The following is a 22,390-nucleotide window of genomic DNA, read 5'->3' as shown; positions in this document are numbered from 1 at the left end:
AGTAGTGTACAGCACTCTATCGTAAACAAGGAGCAATTTTCCGACACAGCTCTATGGTGATGGTTCGTCATTGGGTAACAATTTGGGAATCGTGAAGAAAACCGATTTCTATCACGGAAAAACTTTTAGGTCATTCAACGCATTTCTTATCAAGTCCAACAGGGGGCGCTGCTTCCGTAGGGACAAGCCCAGAGGCTAAATCGTGGTCGCTGTGAAAAGAGGAATGCCGTTAAATTCACAGAATGTGAGAAGTGCCGATACAGACAATAAACTAAATTTCCACACATCAAAGTCCCAATCAAAGGCAAAGTAAACGCTGTGTCAGCAGCAGCAGGTGAAACTCGTACTCGCTGTGCGACGACTCGATGGGGTGAGGTAGGATTGAGCCGCTCTCAGGATGTTTGGATGAGAAGCAGCAGGACGAAATAGTCAAAGTTACGTCTCCCATTTTCAAACAGTTTGGGTTCGACGAGGTGAGAGACACCACTCACTTCTCTCTGCAGCACCGAGAGCTCGGAAAGTCACTGATCGATACAGTAAAAGTCACATTTTTTACTACAAATGCCGCTTTAACAGAGTCAAGCTACAACTTACTTAAACAAGTAAATGAAGCAAAATTCAGCTGTGTCGTAAAATGTCGTTTTTGGGTACGATTGTGAGTCGAGTTGTCACGTAAGCGTTTCCTCCCGGCCTCACCATAGAAACCACAACAAGGAACCACTGTCATGTGAACTGTGTGAACTTTTCTTCAATGCAGAAACCATTTATAAAAGTCAAAAAAATAAAAATAAAAAAGCAGAAATGTCAGTTAGTTAGCTCGCTAGCGTCCCAGACAGCGTACTAACATTTCCCTCGGCTCATAAAGCGCGGCTGACCGGAATGTCCTGTAGCCATTTGGCTGAACATGTAGTAATACCCAACGTAAGATATTCACAGATGTGGATCTACCTGTCACAGCGATCCATTATAATACAATCCCCCGTTAGTACAAACATACAACAGGCTGAGGAAAGTCACAGTCGATCAGTGTAACAGTACTAGTAAGGAAGCCACACAGAATTAGATCTAATAGAAACGGGAACAGCTGAAGTTTGACGTCTTTGATTTCGATTTGGTGGAGTTTGAGCAGCTGCTCAGAAAACTTTGATGCACGACGTCACTGAATCTGCCTGAAGAAAATCCCCCAAAAACAACCGTTTTAAACAAGAAGAAAATCAAACAAGCTGAAGTGTGCGATGGAAGTGAAGACCTCGGTCTGACCTGTGGAAAGAGAAGAGATCCCACCAGACCTCAGGAACAGGCGGGGCCGGTGGAACCTAAATCCACCTGGTTCCTCACTTGTCTTAGTGATATGTTTGGAACGAGGCGGAAGCAGAGAGCAGCTCCGACCAGTGAGGAACGTTAGCACAAGTCAGGATTTTTCTTTTTTTGGGGTTCTCTGGGATTTTTTTACTGAGCTGCAATGGATTGTGGTCGTCGTACTTTAAGTATCCGAGCCACGCGATCAAGGTTTTGGCTTTGGTAAGCACGACAGCGGCACTAGCCAGCAGATCCCCTCTAGGCAGGGAGTGCGAGTAAAGTGTGGATGGTGGAATCAGCCTGTACGTCCTCCTGCTGCCATGTGGCTGAACCTGTTATAAAATACATCCCATCAGCTCGTTAGACAGCCCAGAGCTTCTTCTGCTGGAAGTAGGCGTCAAATCTGGCCTGGGCGTATTCCTGCAACACACACAATAGCACCCAGTATGCATTAATATATATGCTGTAGAACAACTCTGAATATTGGTAAAATGTTGGTCACTTTCTGAGAGTGTATCAAAACATTTTATCCCAAAATGCTAAATATTACCCAACTGTGTGTGACAGAGACAACCTGTCTGAGTTGTCTAACATCCTGTCAGACTGACACGGCAGCGTGACCTCTGACATCTACTCAACACAGTAAATATTGACACTGCAACACCAAGCGGGACTCAACCCTACGACTTCTTCACGCATGAGAACTCACCATGTATCCGAACTTGATGGTGGAGAGTCGGGCCTGGATGATGGACCACAAGCCCCAGAAGAAGTGGGATGCCAGGGAGAACCTACATCCAGGAGCACACGTTGTTTGGGGGTTTATTTAGCTGTCGTTTGCACTTTATTACATTGTCAGCTGACGTGGTGTCACATGTCCGAGCTCACCTGTTGACCTCCACGTACATCTCCTCCTTCAGCTTCGTTTGCTCGTCTTCGCTCAGCTGCTCGAAGCTGCCGTCAGACTCACGCAGGTAGTTTTCAATGAAGTGCAGCTGCACAGGGAGACATGACACCAGTTAGCGATCCATCAGTACAACCCATGTAGATGTTGTGTACATGTAACGCATCACACACACACACACACACACACACACACACACACACACACACACACACACACACACACACACACACACACACACACACACACACACACACACACACACACACACACACACACACCTGCTGGGCCTTGGAGGGGTAGGCCTGAGCGTCGACTTTGAAGTAAGGAAACTCATCACAGTTGTAGTCGTACATCCACTCGCAGAAATGGTTGCCGAAATCAAATCCCCTGTAAGGTCGACAGACGTAGAATCAATTAGAGACGATGCGGGCCAGATGGAATACATAATAATAATAATAATTTAACACATTATTGGGAAAATTGTTCGGTCTGTGATCCTCTGATTATCAAAGAAATCATCACCTATCTGCAAAACCCTAGTATGTATTAGTATTTTGCGGTGTTCTGTATTATTTTGCAGAATTTACTTCTAAATTACATAAACACAATAAACAACATTAAAGATTAAATTAGTCTTATTATTATTATTCAAACTTTCTATACACATATCTACATGCACAATGATCGTTCAGTGAAAAGCTGATGTCTTGTTGGCATCAGTGTGTTTGTATTGGAAACTTTGTGGTTTTGCCGGTTCCTGTGAAAACCGGCACCGCCTCTCTTGATCCTGTTTGCTCAACAGAACACGAGACCTTGTTTTTCAGGGACGTTCACTCGTTACTTCTCTAAACTGGCCCTGGAGCTTGTTGTCCATCCTGCTTCACTGAGGCCCTTTGTGTTCTTAGTGGCTTAGTGAAAGTAAAAACACACAACCGATACTGGTTCATCCTTTCACCGCCCACTGTCCTTCAAGGGGGGAAACCGTCTTCCGTCATGTAACTGAGACTTCAGTCAAAACAAGGTACAAATATGAAGCTAAGTAGGTCTGATTAAACTAATTTATCCAGTAACATATCAAACATTAATTATTACACAATAGAAAAATTGTGTTAATCTCCACTTCCTGCCACTATCCAGACCTGAAGCTAAAATACACGTCGTAGTAGCGATCGGGGGGGGGGGGGGTGGAGCCGTGGTAACGAGGTCTTCTCTATAAATGCGCTCGACCAATCATGAGTCAGTCTCAGGTGTCAATCACGATGCGTCACATCGTTGTTACAGCATCAAATAACCAATTAAAACCAAACATGCATCGTGTGTCCAATCCACTAACATGGAGACGGTGGGTTTTATGACCTATACTGCAGCCGGCCACCAGATGGCTTCCACTCTGGGGGCGGGGCGGTCATGTTGTGTCGAGTCTACGGTCGATTCCCACACTGTTATCTGCAGCTGGGAAAACATTTTCCAACACAACACCTCCCAGTGCTCAGACTGTGGGGGGGAGTCTATAACCTGGAGAGGGGGGAAAAATATGTATATATACACATGTTCATTTGTGGGCGTGTCTTCTTCCTGCGCACGCTTTACATGTTTGCACACGTGCTCACATGTTTGGTATGCGTGTGCAGTCATTTGTGTGCAGAGGGTCACATGTTGGCTCTGCAGCATATGAGGAGACTTAAAGGGGCCACGCTGTGGGGCGGGAGTGGGGGGAGGGAGGAGTGTCTCTGATCCTGAGTGTGGGGGGAGAGCGCCTCCGCTGCGAGCCGAGGAGAGGCAGCGGGATTCAAGCAGCTTCCCAGAAAATGAGCCACTCAAGAATTCACAAAAGGAAGCCGAGATATCTACCGTTATTCTACTGAGCTCTATCGAGAGTCTCGTCCCTGTGCTTTGTGCTGGACTGTAAATCCAACGGCTTCACGTCCGTTTCTAAGAAGCCCAGCTGAGCCTAGTTGAAAGTCTTTCCATTCCCTCCATCCTGTGCATCGCGCTGCATCACTCCGGTTGCATAACAGCTGCAGTGAAGGTTTCCGCGGAGGGAGGCGCCCTCGGATCATGGCGGCCGGGAGGAAACGTGGATGGAGCACAGACACAAACCAGACTGCTTTCTTTTTTTACTCTCCTTTCTTTTCCCACCGAATTATTTTGAGCTTTTCTTCTCGGTTGAATATCTCTGTTTCTGTTGCCTGTCGCCCCCCCCCCCCCTACTCCTCTCTCCCTCCCTCCCTCCCTCCTGCTCTCTCTCCTTCACATTCCGTCTCACTATCAGCCTCCCTCCATCTTCACCCTCCTCCCTCCCCTCTTTGTTGCACAGAGACGAGGGGAGTTGAGAAAGAAAGAGCTGGTAAGACGAGGAGAGGCGGTGACAGAGCAGGACTGATGTGTCGTTCTAATCTGTATTAGAGTTTTCTACAGACACATTGTTGCGTTTGTCGATATGAAAACTTTTATTTTACTAAATAAACTATGCAAATGTTCATTTTCAGTTTTTTCAGTCTTAAGAGGACCTGCACAAATACGGACGAAGAGTACGAACTGTCGGCTGCGTCTGTTTCCGTGAACGTATCGAACACACACTACTTTGATTTCTTTGCAGTATCATGTGTGACAGAGCCTCTACGTTCCTGAACGGGGATTTTTCTTTATCTTTATCTCAAGCTTATAAGATAATTCTCCTGAGAACACCGGCTCTGTCGTTGTGTTACACCCATAATTCAAATATATCACAAGACTTTTCAGTATCTTGCCCAATGACAAGAATGGGATGGATCCGCAGACCCTCTGGTTAGGACAACCCGCTCTCCCCCTCCACGCTAACCTTAAAGTTAGATTTACCGTGGTTTCAAACTCACCTGTAGTTGTAGCTGCTGTATTCAAAGTCAATGAGCATCAGCTTCTGTTGGTCTGAGTTCTCGTGGCTATTCAGCAGCAGGATGTTCCCTGAAAGCAGCACACACACACACACAAATATGTCACCTGTTCATCCAGTCATCTTAGAGAAGAGAAGAGGAAGTGTAGAGAGTAAAAGAAGAAGTGTTACCTTCCTGACAGTCGTTGTGGCAGAACACAACCGGAGAGTGGGTGGAGTCCAGCAGAGACCTGAACATGAAGGGGACAAATCAATCAGCAGAGTTTAACCTTAACACAGTTTCCTGATCGCTATGATCAATGTACAGAAATATGGATCCAATATTGAAGTAGAAAGTTGTGCTTCACTTCACTTCCACCGACACAAGAATCGTGTGAAGAGAGTCTACAGAGGAGAGAAGCTAAAGAACAGTCCAGTGCTAAAAAACTCTTTACTGTAAGAGACATAACATATGGAAAAGAGTCACGGTGACAGATGGAGATAAAGGCTGCAGGACATCCTCTAATAAAGATGTATATATATATATATACATACATACATATATATATATATACACACACATATATCTTTCTGCTTTTTATCTGTCTGATCAACATTTTAGAACAAAAACTGTGAAAAATGTCACTGTGACATGTCAAGCTACAGGATGGATGGATGGACGGGTGGGTGGATGGAGGGATGAACAGACTAATGGATGAACAGACTAATGGATGAACAGACTAATGGATGGAAGGATAAACAGACTAATGGATGAACAGACTAATTGATGAACAGACTAATTGATGGGTGGATGATGTCAGAGTTTCCCTCTCGTCTTAAAACACGAGCAGGTCTGCACGTTTGGTGTGAGTGCAGGTTTTCTTACTCGCTGGTTAATGAGGTTATTCTGAGGTAAATACTTGACGTGTCTGAACTTTCTGCTGCATAACACATATGTGTCGTGTTTGTGTTTGCATATGTGTCTGTACATGTGTGTGTGCCTGTGTGTGTGCATATGTGTCTGTACATGTGTGTGTGTGTGTGTGCCTGTGTGTGTGCATATGTGTCTGTACATGTGTGTGTGTGTGTGTGTGTGCATATGTGTCTGTACATGTGTGTGTGTGTGTGTGCCTGTGTGTGTGCATATGTGTCTGTACATGTGTGTGTGTGTGTGTGCCTGTGTGTGCGCATATGTGTCTGTACGTGTGTGTGTGTGTGTGTGCCTGTGTGTGTGCATATGTGTCTGTACATGCGTGTGTCAGCAGGAACATACTTGAGCAGATCCATTTCCTGTGGCAGGTTGTAGCTGAGCAGGCGGTTGAAGCGACGCAGATGTGACTCTCTGGTGAAATTCAACCTCATGACTTGGTTCAGGTACCTGGTGTATCGATAAATGTTAACGTTAATCTAAAGTAATTATAGATGACATCCCACATGAGCTCGAATTCATGATCTAATTGGCAAACGAGAAGAAACAGGGTTTGGTGCTTCCAGTGAAATTCCACAGAAACTCACGAAGTGGTGTCTTCACTGAAGATCAGTGGAAAAGAACAACGGACTTTAACACCACACACCGTCAAACATTGCACAAACTGTGCTAACAAACAAACTTCAAAGCAACGGAGGTTCACGATGATAAACCCATGAGCCTCCTCACACTCTGACGATAAGGTGGTGAAACACGTCATCTTCAAGTTACCGACTCAGACAGAAACCTAAACACTCACTTGTCCATGGTTCCAAAGAGCCACTTGGGTTCCTTGTTGAAAGGCATCATCATCCCGTGGAACCTGGCCATCTTCTCTGCAACCTGCGCCGAGATGCTGGGGTCGCTTAACTCACACGTGTCCAGCTTACGACTCTGCCAACGGGAAATTGTTACTGAGCCTTTTATTCATAACCACTGCTTTTCAATCTTTTTGTATTTTAGTATTTGCACTGACAAAACCTTTTTTATGCCAAACGACAACAGTTCAACGCTCAAAATGGCTTCGTTTAGAAAAGACAATCAAGACCCACCAGTATTAGACCTGGTTTAGAGCCAAGTGTTTAGTTTTTAAATTAAATTCCATGTACAAAATGCATTTATCTTAAAAAGAATTGTGATCATATTTAACAAAAAGTTGATTTACATCAAGAGAAATGACTCATAACAACGCAAACATAAAACACACTTTATACTTTCTACACACAAAACAGAATATATTCAGATTAGACTTTTCATTTCAATGATTTTAAAGTTTCAACTTTGTAGGACTGAATCAAAACGTCTCAACAAAAAAAAGAAGAAGTTGATTGAATGTATTTCGGTCCTGGAATGCAGAGAGTTCCCCTTTTTCCTCCCCTTGTTGAGGATTACCATGCAAGTTAACAGTCAACAACAAAATGGCGACTTACAGGGACGTACTGCTCCAATCGGCCCTGAGGGAAAATCCCGTAGAGCTTCGGGCCGAGCTGCCTCTCGGCCAGGATCGCAAACATCACGCTCTCGAGCACCATGGCCTCCGCGCCCTGGAAACACACAACAGAGGAACGTTTACTTATTGATTTAAAAACGTTGGGTCAGCCTCCACCTCCACCTCCACCACCTCCTCCACCCATTAGTGCTGGAATAGAGACTCCCTCCGGTCAGTGTCGGGATGGAAACATGGAAATTGGAGGGAGGTGTAGATTAGATGTCAGGGATTCTCTTGAATTTACATACGATGGTGACTGAATAACAGAAAGTCCCTGAGGAGGCAGAATCCTCACAGATGCTTCTATGATGAACTCTGATCAAATGGTCACTGACTTTACTGTCTTGTGTATTTTAGATATTACACAGTTTGCAGGACGTTTATAATAATAATAATAATAATAATAATAATACACATAATATATAAGACTTTGTTTCTGGTTTAAAACACGATGGTCTCATATTTCGGAGCTTATCAATTATTCTTTCTAAATGGAGCAAGTATCAGAGTAAGTACGATCTCTTGCAGTGTTGCATTATGGGTGGTTTGCAGCCTTTTGTGTGTTTTCAAGTCCATCTGATTAGTTCAGGAGGTTCTGCCGGTGTAACAGGTTCTGCTGCGACTCGCATTTTTGTGTGATCCCGCCGACAAACAGCAGCGACAACCACCTCCTTGGAGGAGGCGATGAATTCCTTGATGAGAGGAAACAAGTTCTTCTTGTCTCACCGGGTCTTCCGACAAATGAAATTCGCATATTTGCAAAAAACAGTGAAGGAATGTGGCCGCACCTGAATTTAGAGCTGTAGCTCTCCCAACTCTGGAGATGGACGCTGCGAACAGAGAGAGGATCTTTTCTCCAACCAACTCAAACGTGACCTGGAGCCTGAAAGTCTAACGACTGTGCGCTGCTGCGATTCAGCTTCACTCCATTGTGTGTGAGTGTGAGAGGAGAAGAAAGAAAACTGGGCTCCTCACCAAATAGGCAGGAGGTCATTGGCAGGGGAGAGGGAGTGGACCAATTAACGGATCAAGACAAACACAGGGAAAGGGTCCACAGCTTTTTTTTTTGGTTCCTCTGGAAAACTGAATCTCACGTTTCGAGGAGATTCAGGGTTTTTTAGCTGAGTAGCAATAGACCACAGAGACCAGGAGGCTGAACCACATCGTGAGCGCTCGTAGGGCAAAACAAAAAGTGTAACTTATTAGTTCAATTCAAGGGCTAGTTTTCCCTCTTTTACACCAAAAACAGTGGGTAAACACGTCTTTTTAAACGTGGTTAAACTCAATAAAAGGCGATTGACTTCTTTCCCATTGCCAAGAAAGTAAATCTCATTCCAGCTGCTTGATTAATGTCATCAACCCCGAAGCCTCACGCATCATATTAAGAGAACGTAACAGTTTAAATTTTAATATTCAGATCAGCTCTCAGGTCGTTTACACATTTCCATGAGGTCGTCTTTTCTTAGTTCGGCGCCGCTCTGCAGCACGGTTACAGTGGCTCGTTGCATTTTCAGCCCTGTGAAGTGAGTAACCTTCAGATAAATTGCTGTGGAGACAGAGCGTTGGATCTGAGCGCCGGGGTCCTCGGCTGTAAGCCAGGGAATGTGTTTCACACTGACGGTGCAGCAGGAAGCCAGCTCAGAGAAAACACTGCCACCTCCACTTTGTTTCTACCCGTTCTGCAAGAGACAGAGCAATAAAACAGCGCTGGACCAAGGAGACACTCATTTATCTCTGTCATTGGAGAACAGTCAAAACCTTTGAGGTAGAATCTAAAAAAAAATCTCATTTTTTGAGGGGAAAACTTGTGTAACTCCTAAATAACCAGTCGATGTGTACTGGTCTGACCGGAGAGTTTGGCAACTTATTCTTTTTAAATAGTTTTCCTCGGTTAACCCTCTGAAGCCAGATGCAACAGATGCATGTAGAACAAAGAACGGATTGTGTGACACCTGCGTTTGTTTCCCTCGAGTCTTTATCTGGTGTCGTCCTTGAGCATCGAGAATTCAAAACACAGGTGGAGGACGTACTGATGTGTAGACGGACGTTCTTATTTCTAGTCATATCCAGTTTCCAAGGCAAAAGCAAAGGTTCGTGAAAAAGCCCAAAAAATAAATGTGTTTTCCCCTCAGGTTTCTAAATGATGCTTCGTTTGAGGGTCAGGTCCAAGTTGAAGAAAGCAACAGTGCTCACTGGAGTTACTTAGAAACTTTTAAACCCTTAATAACATGCAGATGTAACCAATGAAAACCTCAGTCGACCACAACCAGACACACACCGCATGCAACACACTGAACTTCTGATATTCTCCCTTTAAAATGACACATAGCCTAACATTAAAACTTTATTCTCATAAAGTTACAACTTTTTTTATTTGAATTTATTCCCGTAATATGACTTTATATATTTATCTCAGGTTTCTCCTCAGCATGGCCCAGATACTCCGAAAGGGTTAATAGATTTATTGTTAAGAATGGAAAAAAAAAATAAAAATTCTTGGAAAACTACAAACAGTTGAGTTTCTGCTCTTTCTACGAATGGAGTTCTGTCATCTGCGAAACAATCTGGAAACAATTCAACTACGTGATTAAAGCAAGAGGTCTTTTCCCACTCGTCATTGGGAATCACAACAGATTGTAGAAGTGATCAGTAAACCTCCACAGAACCCGCACATGGTTTCCATCAGCCCTGTGTATCCGATGCGTGGATACAGTGAACCATTTAAAAAGGCTTCGACATCTTGAATAAATAAAACGTCCGTCTCCTGAACACATTGGGTTTCATTCCCAGGCCGTTTGCTCAGCGATCGCCGAGTTACGTCGTTATCTGCAGATTGCTGATGGCATCTACTTTTTTTTAAATCTCCAGTGTGAATGATCCACATTAACATAATCATCTTGACACGCATACGGGCAGACAACGGACCAGCTGGCGCCCGAAGCACAGCGCAGACTCCGTGGGGTCGGCTTATTGGACGCAGCGCTCCTATTTCAGTGAGTCAGTGAAGGCACCATCTTGATTATCATTGTGTGCACTGACCTGAATCTGCAGCACATAGCCTGCGTACGGCCGAGAGCTGCTCCAATCTACATTTGCTACGTGTCAAATGGACATTCAGTTCCTGCATGATGTCCAAAGCTATTTTCAGACATGCACTGGACTGTTTCTTACGATGGAGGCGCATGTGTGAACGCAAATGTCCGAGTGGGACGCTCCGCAGCTCCTGCAGAACCCTCCTGACCTCCTGGGGCAAAGTCCGTAGAAATCCAGGAGAAGCCGATGTGTGAACGAAGATGTCAAGAGAGTTCGTGCTGATAAGAGCCGGATCTGATGCGTGTGCACGTGTGAAATGCAAACTACGAGACTGAAAGCAGCCTAACTGATAGTGATTAGAAACACGACTCGGTCAAACAGTTCAGTTTAAATCCGGGTCAGATAACAACGTTGACTTTGCCCTCGTGTCAGACACAGATTTTATTCTCCTCGCCAATAAGGAGAAACGGGGCAAACCAAGAGTTGCATTCTGTTGTGACGGTGACAGGAAGTGTCGTTCAGAAACCGAAGGTCATTGAATCCTCTGGAAATTCCCACTTAATCTGCTTCATCATGAATGGCTGTGTGTCGTGGGAACCGATTGGTTTGAGAACGGGGGAAACAACCAACCGGCACGGGGCTCCCTGACGACCCTCCCCTGACGTGTTGTTTGGAGGCGGCGTCCCGCAGCGTGACCCTGCTCGTCCCATCGACTGTCTGCGCTGCTCGCAGCCCGGCACCAGGCTCTCCGGTTTACTTTCCTCTGACCCATTTTAAATGCCGGTGTGTGTTCTAGCTCCGGCTCCCACTCTCCCAGACCAGACCTCCATTTGTTCACATGTTAATTTTCCACAAGTCGTAGATGTCGAGCACGCGCACCGTTCAGCCCGGGGGGGTGCATCGAGGGCTGTGGCTGCAGATGTGCTGCAGGGTTACGTCGACTTGATGAGTTTAGAAAAAAAAATGTGACGTGATTCTTTGCACATGCGGGTTGATTTGTATTTTCTTTATTAATTATGAGCGGTATATGTATTTACACACGTGGGTTTTTAAACTGAACCTGACCAGGTAGTTTTGTTGCCGGTACCGAACCAAACAAAAATGAGAAACGTAAAAAAACGGAGGCTCCTCCACCAATGAATGAGCTCCATTCTTACCACCTGGGCTTCATCTCTAACGTGCTCCCGGCAGCAAACGACGTCAACTTGGCACCAACACTCGGCCTTAGTGCTAAACTGCCCCAGTGGCCAACTGCAGAATCTCGCCTGTAAAGCTGTTAGCAGGATATCTACAAGTGTGAATACGATCAGTCAATATGTTTTTTATTATGATTCTTTTAATCCAATGTGGGTTTTTTAATTTGTAAAACTTCGCCACAGCCTTAAAACAATGTTTATTTGCTATAACTGTTTTTAGCTAGTGTACCGGGGAAGCAAATTTTCACCTTAAGAGCCAGCTACCGTCCTCGAGTCGAGTACCGCGTCCCTAAAACGAAACTGGTTCAGACACGGAAGAACTTCAACATCCCTCCCCTCGCTGTTTCCTGTTTAACGGTCAGGGCCTTGAAGCTTCCTGTTGTAAACCCGAACATCCTTTCTGAACGAACAGGAGGTTCCTCCATCGTCACATCACACTCGGTCTGACGGCTGATCTCTGGGATTAGTTTGGAGTTATTTGTTTCACATCGATGTTCTCACTGGTCCCGTATCAGTGCCGCCGCACAGTCGTGAGATTTTCAGCGGCGTGGCCTTGGCTGTGATGCAACAGGTGCAGTGCGAGCTGCCGACAGCTGACGCTTTAACCCTCAATACTTAAGTACAGATTAAGTACAGACCAGTCAAATCCATCTGAAGTGAACGGAATCAGTGTCAGTCACACTTTTGTTCCTGTCGTCTGTGTGCGACAGTGAACTCGTGTCAAAGTGCAGCGATAAGGACGTGAAGTAATACACGAACCGTTATGTAACACCCACGACTTTTTACTTACTGTACACAGGTAGGGGGTTTGTTTAAATACAGGGAATATATCATTACATAAATGTTTAATCAAAACAATTAACAGACACAGTCACATATTTGGGGCTGATTATCCATATTACAATTTTAAAAAAGGTTAAACAAACTACTTCTATACAAATCCCTTTTATTGAATGTTGTTATTCAAGTATCATGACAAAGGGGAATTTCTGACTCAACAAATGTAATGCTCTTGCTCATTTACAGTAAATTTATATCGATGGAATAGATATTTCCGTTCATACACTAGTTGTAGAGATCCTCTGTCTTTTTCTATTAGTTTGCAGGATTACGCAAAAAACTTGCATTTTATGAAGAGAAATAAAGAAGCACTGGTAAATAGATAAACTGGATTAACACATATCTAGTCAGAAATCTTCAATAAATAAAAAATAAGGTAAAACTTTTATCCCTGGCGGTTTCTGTCATTTCTAAATGTGCTTTGTTCTCTACTACGTTGCTGTGACATGTGAAACATCCCCACAGGGATTAAAACAGCATCATCCCTTCTAATCCAAATGGGATTAACCTTGACCAGACAGCATTGTTAGAGAAGGTGGACCTGGACGAGGCTTCGCTGAGACGCCCACACGAGGTCGACTCTGCATCAGCCTGGCGTCAACAACAGGACCTCGCCTCCATGACGTGTCCCTAACGTGAGGGTCAAGGGGTCGTGGCTGTGATGGAAAAATCCAGTCACATGGCTAGTGTCCCTCTGAGAGACGACCGAGTGACCGTGAATCACAGAGACGCTCACTGCTTGTTGTGGCTATCGACTCTATCAGTGACACCACGGCAATCCTGCAGCAGGACAGTGACCTCTTGTTCACAGGAAATGACATTTGACTGTGGCTTGTGTGTTGAGGCGTGATCTCATCCTACACAGACCCGTTGATACCTAAAGACGGGACAATGCTCCGTCAGTGTCCACATGACACGACGCAGGGAGCTTTCTGGGTCGTTGAAACTTGGCAGCGCGTCGGGCCGTCAGCAGCGTCTCTGTGAACATACAGTTCTGTCCTAACCGTATCTAATATTTCTGCTGTGGCCGTCTGTTCTAAATATAATTTCCTCAGCTGAACTCCACTGTTGGATTCAATCGTTTCACCACAATAAGAGTCTATTTAAAATCAGGTTTGTTTGAGCTGAGCGTCCTGAACTTAATCCACGACTGAGGACAACATATCAAGTCAGGCCTCAAAAAACCAGATAAGAAAAAAATCTCTAAAGTTAAATGGTTCCCGTCTCCGACTGGTTCAGGTGAGGTCACACATGCACTCTGCACTTTACTCAGAGTTCCCTCCACCCGCGCCGACTGATACACAACGTCAACGTGCTAAGAGGCTAACAGTCCTACTTGTGTGCCCTTTAAACAATTAGTGACCTCGCTCCCAAACTAATCAATCAATTAACCAAAGTCCTAACCCCCGGTCTACCTGGGGTTCATTAAGAGGGACAGAGCTCTGCTGGTAGCGAACGACTACAAGGTCTCTTCTGTTACAGAGGCAACATCCGTGGTGTCAGCAGGATCACGCAAAAAAACACTAAAGCGATTCTTCTGACTCGTTCACATTTGCAGCAAATTCGATGACGAGCTTGAACATGAAAAAAATAGGGCGTATTTCGATATGTTTTGTGAATTAATCTGTCATCTTGAGTGCAGTGATAACAATGAAAAGGTGAAATTTGGTGCAGATCTGGATTATGGTCTGAATATTGTTAATCAAAATAAGTATTATTAAGGTGGTGATCTTTATTAGGTGACTTATACATTATACTTATACATTAACCAATAGAGCAGGAACATTTTAACCATGTTTTCATTAGTTGTTGGACATCTCGAGCAAACTAAAACTTTCTGTCAAACACTTTGTAACTTTGATAAGAAATTAGCTTTACAAAAAAAGTAACTGTAAAATGATTCTGGTTCTGAGGGGCTGAAAAGGGGTTAAATGTAAAAGCCCAGCTGGTTGCAGAGGTTCAGCTTCTCTGTGAATAAAAACAACAGCTGCCTGCGGAGATCAGAGGAGTCGGAATGAAACCCCCGTCCCAACATGATTAAGAGAAGAATTTCGAGAAGCACAACAATGTTATCGGTGGTGCTGACACGTGAGACGGTGAATGTGTGGTGACGCTGTGCAGAGACACTGGACGGTGGCACCATCGTCGGTTACTTACCTGGAACAGGTTTTCTTTGTTCGACTGTCGGGAATCTCCTTTATTACAGGACATCTATCAGGAAAAAAAAAAGAAATGAAATGAATATCCACGAAATCACGTGAAGCCGCCCGTGAGCGCCAACATCAAACCTACAGCCACGCCTGCAGAGCAGACAGTACAGTATGAGTTCAGAGACACACGAGGCTTTCGGAGAGGACAGTGCCCCCCCCCCCCCCACCCCCCATCCCTCTGACTACCTGCTAAACGCAACAGCCGGAAAGAGAAAGCAGAAAACACATGATGCTCATATTCTAATTATTTTACTTGGGGTTCTTACTTGAAGAGAGGTTTACGTGCTCTAGTGCAGTGTATCTAGATTGCGGCGGTTCCGCCATATTTTATATTGCGTGCGAGTGACCTCCGTGCACGTGCAACCCCCCCCCCCCGCGACACCACAGATTGAATGAATTCTAAAGGAAAATGTTCAGAAAATTCGATTCAGCGTCGGCAACTCGGTACCTTATCAGAACTATGAAGATCCTTTGTTCTTGAAACGTCGCTACGACAAATTCATTCTTTAATGGGAGCTTCGTTCCTCTTTTATGCAAATGTTTTGTGATATTTTGTTAATTCAGCACCCATCAATAAATTCCCCATCACTTTCCTCAGATTGTCCGTTGCTGCTGCTCCTCCTTTCAGCCCCTGTCTCAAACACTTGGTTTCAGCTCCTGTCTCTTTAAGGCCGACTGCTCCCAGCGCATGTAAGAAAATGTCGGATTCTGTTCTTGCTTCACCTGACTTCGTTAGGGGATGTTATAAGAACAGCAGCTAGCTGTGCATTACGTGGGGCACTGTGATGTCACAATGAGTCGGACGGGTCGTAGAACTTTTATATTCACTAAAAAACAAACATCATACGTCTCCTTTAACTTGGTGAATCACACATTTTCCAGCCCCCTATCCACATATCTCCATTACCCAGAAACAGTGTCCGGTGCAGGGTTTGTTTAGTCATTAGTTCCCGTGCACTCCAATGACAATGTCCTCTGACTTCCTCGATCCTATTAGGGTTTTGATGGGACATCACTAATTCGAGAGGCGGCTCAGTCGTGACGCAGTTGGCGACAGTTGCCTTGGTGCGTTTCGCTCCGTGCGACATCCCGAGCAATAAAAGCTAACGGCTTCTAGGCCTGTTTGCAATTACGTCGACTTTAGTTAATACTTAATGAAGGTCTCATCGGGCCGGCACATAAAAATGATTCCCTTGCAAATGAAAGATCGGCGGGCTCGGAGGGCAGCGAGCGAGCAGCGTCTTTGTTTGGGCTCCAGTCTCTGACTTATCGCTGCAGACTGGAACAAACAAACTGTGCCACTAACAACAATGCAGTGGCAGCAGGAGATAAGAATATGCTGTTTTAAGGAATCTTGTGCAAATGTTTTAAAGTCCTTGACCTCTCGTCGCTCAATATAAGCAGGAGAAATCGATCGGCTGCCGGGGGCGTGACGGTGACTAAGCGGTTATCTTTAGAGCAGTTGTGTCACAATTAGCAAAAACGCAGCATGTGTCTGGCCCAGGTGCATTCTGGGATCATGGACTCTGGACACAGCCGCCGCGTCATCTCAGGAGATAAAGACGAGGACCGAGGAAACAAAAGGCTTAAAAGGATTCAGAGACGGAAAGAGACAGACAGGAGAGATGTCGACACTTAGTTTTTATCCCCTCCTTAATGTATCTTCCCAGAGTTGGAGGCCAGGTTTGTTTCTACAGAAGTGTGTGTCTTTGTATTAGGCTGAGATTTCAGAGATCTCATACTGTACCGTGGGTTTTGGTGGGTTCACCTGGGAACAAGCGTGCCCAAGGCATGTTCCTTTGGGAAGCCTACGGCAAAGAACACATGCATGTACAGCCATGGGGGTACATCACCATGTACAACAATGGCTAACACGCACACACACGCACACACACACATACATGAGGGCATAACTGCACATGCATACACTAACATAAGCATATGCACAGATGCTACACACACGCACACACACACACACACATACATACACATCAACAACAACAGCAGCAACAACAGCCTGGTGGCACAGTCACATAGTTTAATGTATCATGTTTATTATCTTTTTCCTGTGTTTATCAACTAAGCAGTAAAGTGACCTTTGACCCTCTGACAGGTCAGTCTGATATGACTCTTACATGTCTGTTATCAGCCGTCTAGCAGCTCTTTATCTACGTGAAAAGCAGGTTAACATCAGTTACTACAGGACAGCGACTACACAATACTGAGAGAAACTTCTCACATACAACTTGTCCTTCGTGAGGGGTTGGATCTTACTTTTACTTGTATTTTTTTTATACGGTAAAAACGACTAGATGTGTCTCCCACCTGCAGGATGGCCCCATAGAGGCGCAGCAGGACGCACCGCGGCTCGTCCCCGACAGAGTCCAGGCTGTCGGGGAGGCTGCACAGGAAGAGCTTGTTGCTCAGACCACCCCTGAAACACAGAGAATCAGAGAATAGGATCAATTATTACATAAAGGGACTTCCATTGGTAACATGCTGGTTCAGACGCCCTCATGTTTTATGGATTCAAAGAGGTGTCTTTATTATATTTAGTTAAATCTTATCCAGCTCAGTTAACGGTGCAAAGACATTCAAATGAACCGTGAATTATTTTTTAACAACAACAACAACAACAACAACAACAACAACTAGAATAGCAGCTAAAACAAATAAAACCAAATCATAATCTTTTAGAGGGCGTTTATTTCCCAAAAAATACCTTATTTAAGCTTCAAGACTGGAACTTATGTTGTTGGTAGGTGTCGGCTTTGGGGGCGGGACTTAAGATTATGAATTAATAACTAACCTGGAGTGATTTTAGAGACAAGAAATAAGAGCTGCTGTAATATTCCACTGAAACAGCCATTTTAGCTGCGTTATGTTGTCAGCGTCCTTGTTGTGATAAGAAAAATCTATATATACACTCAATTGTAACAGGGGGTGTACCACTACATAAAATTACTATTTATATATTTTAGATTTCTAAAATCTATAATAATGTATAAATATGCAATTTAAAATAATATTTTCTATATTTTACTTCTTCTAAACAGAGGCAGGAGGATGTAACACTATAAAATGTTATATTTTCTATATTTTAAACAGAGACAAGAGGATGTAACACTATATAAATTAATAGTTTCTATATTCTAAACAGAGGCAGGAAGGTGTAACACTATTTTATATTATTTTACATATAGACAGGAGGATGCAACTCTATATGTTATATTATTTTACATATAGACAGGGGGATGTAACTCTATATAATATTGTATATTATTTTACATATAGACTGGAGGATGTAACTCTATATGTTATATTATTTTGCATATAGACAGGGGGATGCAACTCTATATAATATTGTATATTATTTTACATATAGACAGGAGGATGTAACTCTATATGTTATATTATTTTACATATAGACAGGGGGATGCAACTCTATATGTTGTATTATTTTACATATAGACAGGAGGATGTAACTCTATTATATTATTTCACATATAGACAGGAGGATGTAACTCTATATAATATGTTATATTATTTTACATATAGACAGGAGGATGTAACTCTATATAATATGTTATATTATTTTACATATAGACAGGGGGATGCAACTCTATATAATATTGTATATTATTTTACATATAGACAGGAGGATGTAACTCTATATGTTATATTATTTTACATATAGACAGGGGGATGCAACTCTATATGTTGTATTATTTTACATATAGACAGGAGGATGTAACTCTATTATATTATTTCACATATAGACAGGAGGATGTAACTCTATATAATATGTTATATTATTTCACATATAGACTGGAGGATGTAACTCTATATAATATGTTATATTATTTTACATATAGACTGGAGGATGTAACTCTATATAAAATTGTATATTATTTTACATATAGACAGGAGGATGTAACTCTATATAATATTGTATATTATTTTACATATAGACTGGAGGATGTAACTCTATATGTTATATTATTTTACATATAGACAGGGGGATGCAACTCTATATGTTGTATTATTTTACATATAGACAGGAGGATGTAACTCTATATGTTATATTATTTTACATATAGACAGGGGGATGCAACTCTATATGTTGTATTATTTTACATATAGACAGGAGGATGTAACTCTATATAATATTGTATATTATTTTACATATAGACAGGAGGATGTAACTCTATATGTTATATTATTTTACATATAGACAGGAGGATGTAACTCTATTATATTATTTCACATATAGACAGGAGGATGTAACTCTATATAATATGTTATATTATTTCACATATAGACAGGAGGATGTAACTCTATATAAAATTGTATATTATTTTACATATAGACAGGAGGATGTAACTCTATATAATATTGTATATTATTTTACATATAGACTGGAGGATGTAACTCTATATGTTATATTATTTTACATATAGACTGGAGGATGTAACTCTATATGTTATATTGTTTTACATATAGACTGGAGGATGTAACTCTATATGTTATATTATTTTACATATAGACAGGAGGATTAACTCTATATGTTATATTATTTTACATATAGACAGGGGGATGCAACTCTATATGTTGTATTATTTTACATATAGACAGGAGGATGTAACTCTATATAATATTGTATATTATTTTACATATAGACAGGAGGATGTAACTCTATATGTTATATTATTTTACATATAGACAGGGGGATGCAACTCTATATGTTGTATTATTTTACATATAGACAGGAGGATGTAACTCTATTATATTATTTCACATATAGACAGGAGGATGTAACTCTATATAATATGTTATATTATTTCACATATAGACAGGAGGATGTAACTCTATATAAAATTGTATATTATTTTACATATAGACAGGAGGATGTAACTCTATATAATATTGTATATTATTTTACATATAGACTGGAGGATGTAACTCTATATGTTATATTATTTTACATATAGACTGGAGGATGTAACTCTATATGTTATATTATTTTACATATAGACTGGAGGATTAACTCTATATGTTATATTGTTTTACATATAGACAGGAGGATGCAACACTATTATATTATTTCACATATAGACTGGAGGATGTAACTCTATGTTATATTATTTTACATATAGACAGGAGGATTAACTCTATATGTTATATTATTTGACATATAGACAGGAGGATGTAACTCTATATGTTATATTGTTTTACATATAGACAGGAGGATGCAACACTATATGTAATATTATTTGACATATAGACAGGCTCTGTAACTCTATATAAAATGTAATTCTCTATACCCCCTCTATCTGCGACAGAGGAAGTGTAACAGCATCCTCCGCCACCTGGGTCTCTCCCTCACAAAGAGGCAGGCGGCCGCCCCGTACCTTATGACGGTGATGTGGTAGTCCTCCTCGGGCACTATCTTCCAGGCCCCGTGCAGGAACTCGCGGGTCCACAGGTAGGCCCGGTGCCGGGTGTCCGGGTCGGGCAGGTCCGCGCAGTCCGGCTCCTTGCTGTCCTCCTGGGCGTCGGGCTGGACCTGCAGCGCGTTCTCCGTCACCAGCAGCTCCAGGGACATGGAGGGGGACGAGGAGACTCCATTGATGAATTTGGTTTTCATGTTGTTCTTCTTTAGGAAAACTAACATGGAGACAGCAGCGCTCTGCTCGTGTCAGTAGAAGATGGAGGGAGAGGCCGTGTCTTTATGGCAGGTCTGAATTCTTCAGTCACAGATGTTCACGCTTCTCTCTGACGACGAATGAATCAAACACAGCGGCGGGCCTTTTTATATGGGGGAGGGCGGGGTCACAAGACACGCCCGCGACCCTTCTCTGCTCCGATTGGCCGACTCGGACATTGCCCGCAAATCTATAACAAACAAGATGGCGCCTTCAAGGACCGTCGGATGTATACATCCTATATATATGTTACATAGCCTCCCTGAAGGCACCATCATGTATAGATGTATAAATACTAATTGGATAATTAACCCTTTGATGCACAACATGGGTAAAAAATTACCCGTATTCATTTCCTCAGTTCCTACTTTATAAACAAACGTACATTTGGTATTTCTACATCACTTTTACACACATGGGTCAGAAATGACTCATACGTTATGAATTCACTAGGAAACACCTGCCGTTCATTTCACACATCTGATGCTTGTGAGTCTTATTTTACATCCATTACTAGTGAGATAGAGAAATATGTACAATACTAACTAGCTGTTAGCTTGCTAGCTTCTTTTCTGGCTAGCTAACCATGGCTAGATCAACAAAATAAAAGTCGAAATATAACCTAGTAGACTGATTGATATGCATTTGATTTTCTTTATCCAGAGTGTTAGTCTGGCTGGTCTTACGGTTGACGTGGTCATAAAGACGCTGCATGAAGATGAGGAAGATGAGGAGGCAATTCTTGGTCCTGATTCTGAGTCTGAAATGTCTGATGCTGAGGATCCAGGTTCTTCAGGATCAAGCTGGAGTTGAGGATGAGTCTTGGAATCCAGCTCTCCTACATGGAGAAGGCTCATTTGATGACGTAGAGGAATAGAAGACTCCCCTTGTCGTGATCAACTCTCTCTACCTTTCCAGTCAGGTGGCAACAGAAGTTTAAGTTAGAAACAATTGATTTTGAACCAGGAACATTTTCAGTGTTACCCTTTTAATAAACATTACCTGTGTGAGGAATTCTGGTTCCGATCTATTGAGCAGTGCTTGCAAAGTGAATGTCAGACACAGTGTTACCCAACTGAAACTATATTATCCCCATTAGGAGACTTGAGGTTGAATAACAGCAATGACAAATACAAAATGAATAAGGAAGAATAAGCTATAAAAGAATATAGCAAAGAAACACCCAGACATGTATGTATAACATATACATTACATATCCTCTGAAAAAGGAAAACTATGTATTTGGAGTTTCTGAGGAATCAGTGAATGCAATATAATTATCTGTCACTGTGTCCCCCCTCGCAGTTTCCTACCCTGTTTGAAATCTGGCATCACAACAGCTGCTGTGTACAGTATTATAGAAATATGTAGTAATCCTCTGAGGATCCAGTGTGTTTGTGTTTTCACCCTCTCTCACAGAACGGGCCCCTCTGACGTGTCACTTCCTGCCTTTCTCTGACTTTACAAAGAAGCGCACAATGTAGAAATGTATCACCGAAGCACGAGGAGGACATGACCTGTGTCGAGAGTCACACAACCCTCCCTCCACCTCATGACCTCATATTTACTATTAAACTGACAGAGTCACATGTGTTTTATTGTCAAACCAGCTCTTGAATGAGCCTGAACTTGACTCCAGGAAGCGGTTGGACATCTTCACTCTGAGGTCACACACAACACAGTGGCACCGACCAGCAGCAGCAGCTCTAACAGCACTGCTGCTGTTTACGTGTTTGTGGGACTGTGGTCCGTTGGGACTGGACGTTTTTAATTGGTTCCCTCAGGCCAAGCCCACATGTGCAGGAAACAGCCTGTATCAGCGGTTTGATAGAGAGGAAGCCAGAGGAGGTCACCACTTCCAGGAGGTCACCCTGCATCACCAGGGCCACACGG

The 22,390-nt window shown here is 42.9% G+C and overlaps 1 protein-coding gene and 1 long non-coding RNA gene across 4 annotated transcripts in view; one reads left to right on the top strand and one right to left on the bottom strand.

The window, feature by feature from the left end:
• Positions 1-9,587, top strand: part of LOC117762982 — a 15,075-nt gene extending 5,488 nt beyond the window's left edge. Inside the window, exon 3 of the long non-coding RNA XR_004614099.1 lies at positions 9,517-9,587. This is a non-coding gene — a long non-coding RNA (uncharacterized LOC117762982). The remainder of the gene's footprint in view (positions 1-9,516) is intronic.
• Positions 423-20,588, bottom strand: chka (choline kinase alpha). 3 transcript variants are annotated; one of them, XM_034587779.1, is made up of 12 exons: positions 20,204-20,588; positions 17,067-17,226; positions 14,740-14,793; positions 7,455-7,568; positions 6,785-6,918; positions 6,331-6,435; positions 5,250-5,308; positions 5,062-5,149; positions 2,485-2,593; positions 2,188-2,294; positions 2,009-2,090; positions 423-1,719 (listed from the first exon to the last, which is right to left on the bottom strand). In XM_034587779.1, the coding sequence occupies exons 1-12, from the start codon at positions 20,464-20,466 to the stop codon at positions 1,660-1,662; spliced, it is 1,335 nt and encodes a 444-aa protein (XP_034443670.1). In that variant the 5' UTR covers positions 20,467-20,588; the 3' UTR covers positions 423-1,659. The 3 variants fall into 3 exon arrangements, with proteins under 3 accessions (XP_034443670.1, XP_034443668.1, XP_034443669.1); XM_034587777.1 differs by having other exon boundaries at positions 424-1,719; positions 17,118-17,226; XM_034587778.1 differs by lacking the exon at positions 14,740-14,793 and having other exon boundaries at positions 424-1,719; positions 17,118-17,226.
• Positions 20,589-22,390: the final 1,802 nt, after the last annotated feature.

This window comes from Hippoglossus hippoglossus, chromosome 6 (assembly GCF_009819705.1).
Source record: "Hippoglossus hippoglossus isolate fHipHip1 chromosome 6, fHipHip1.pri, whole genome shotgun sequence".
NCBI lineage: Eukaryota > Metazoa > Chordata > Actinopteri > Pleuronectiformes > Pleuronectidae > Hippoglossus > Hippoglossus hippoglossus.
Note: the sequence above shows the minus strand (reverse complement) of the source record. Positions and strands in the feature narration are given on the sequence as shown.

What these genes read in the sequence shown, in the direction of transcription:
- chka (XM_034587779.1), bottom strand. Translation starts at nt 20,466, where the DNA reads ATGTTAGTTTTCCTAAAGAAGAACAACATGAAAACCAAATTCATCAAT. An exon ending in CCACAACGACTGTCAGGAAG is followed by an intron (nt 5,150 to 5,249) that starts GTAACACTTCTT and finishes TGCTGCTTTCAG; the next exon opens with GGAACATCCTGCTGCTGAAT. An exon ending in TACAGCAGCTACAACTACAG is followed by an intron (nt 2,594 to 5,061) that starts GTGAGTTTGAAA and finishes TCGACCTTACAG; the next exon opens with GGGATTTGATTTCGGCAACC.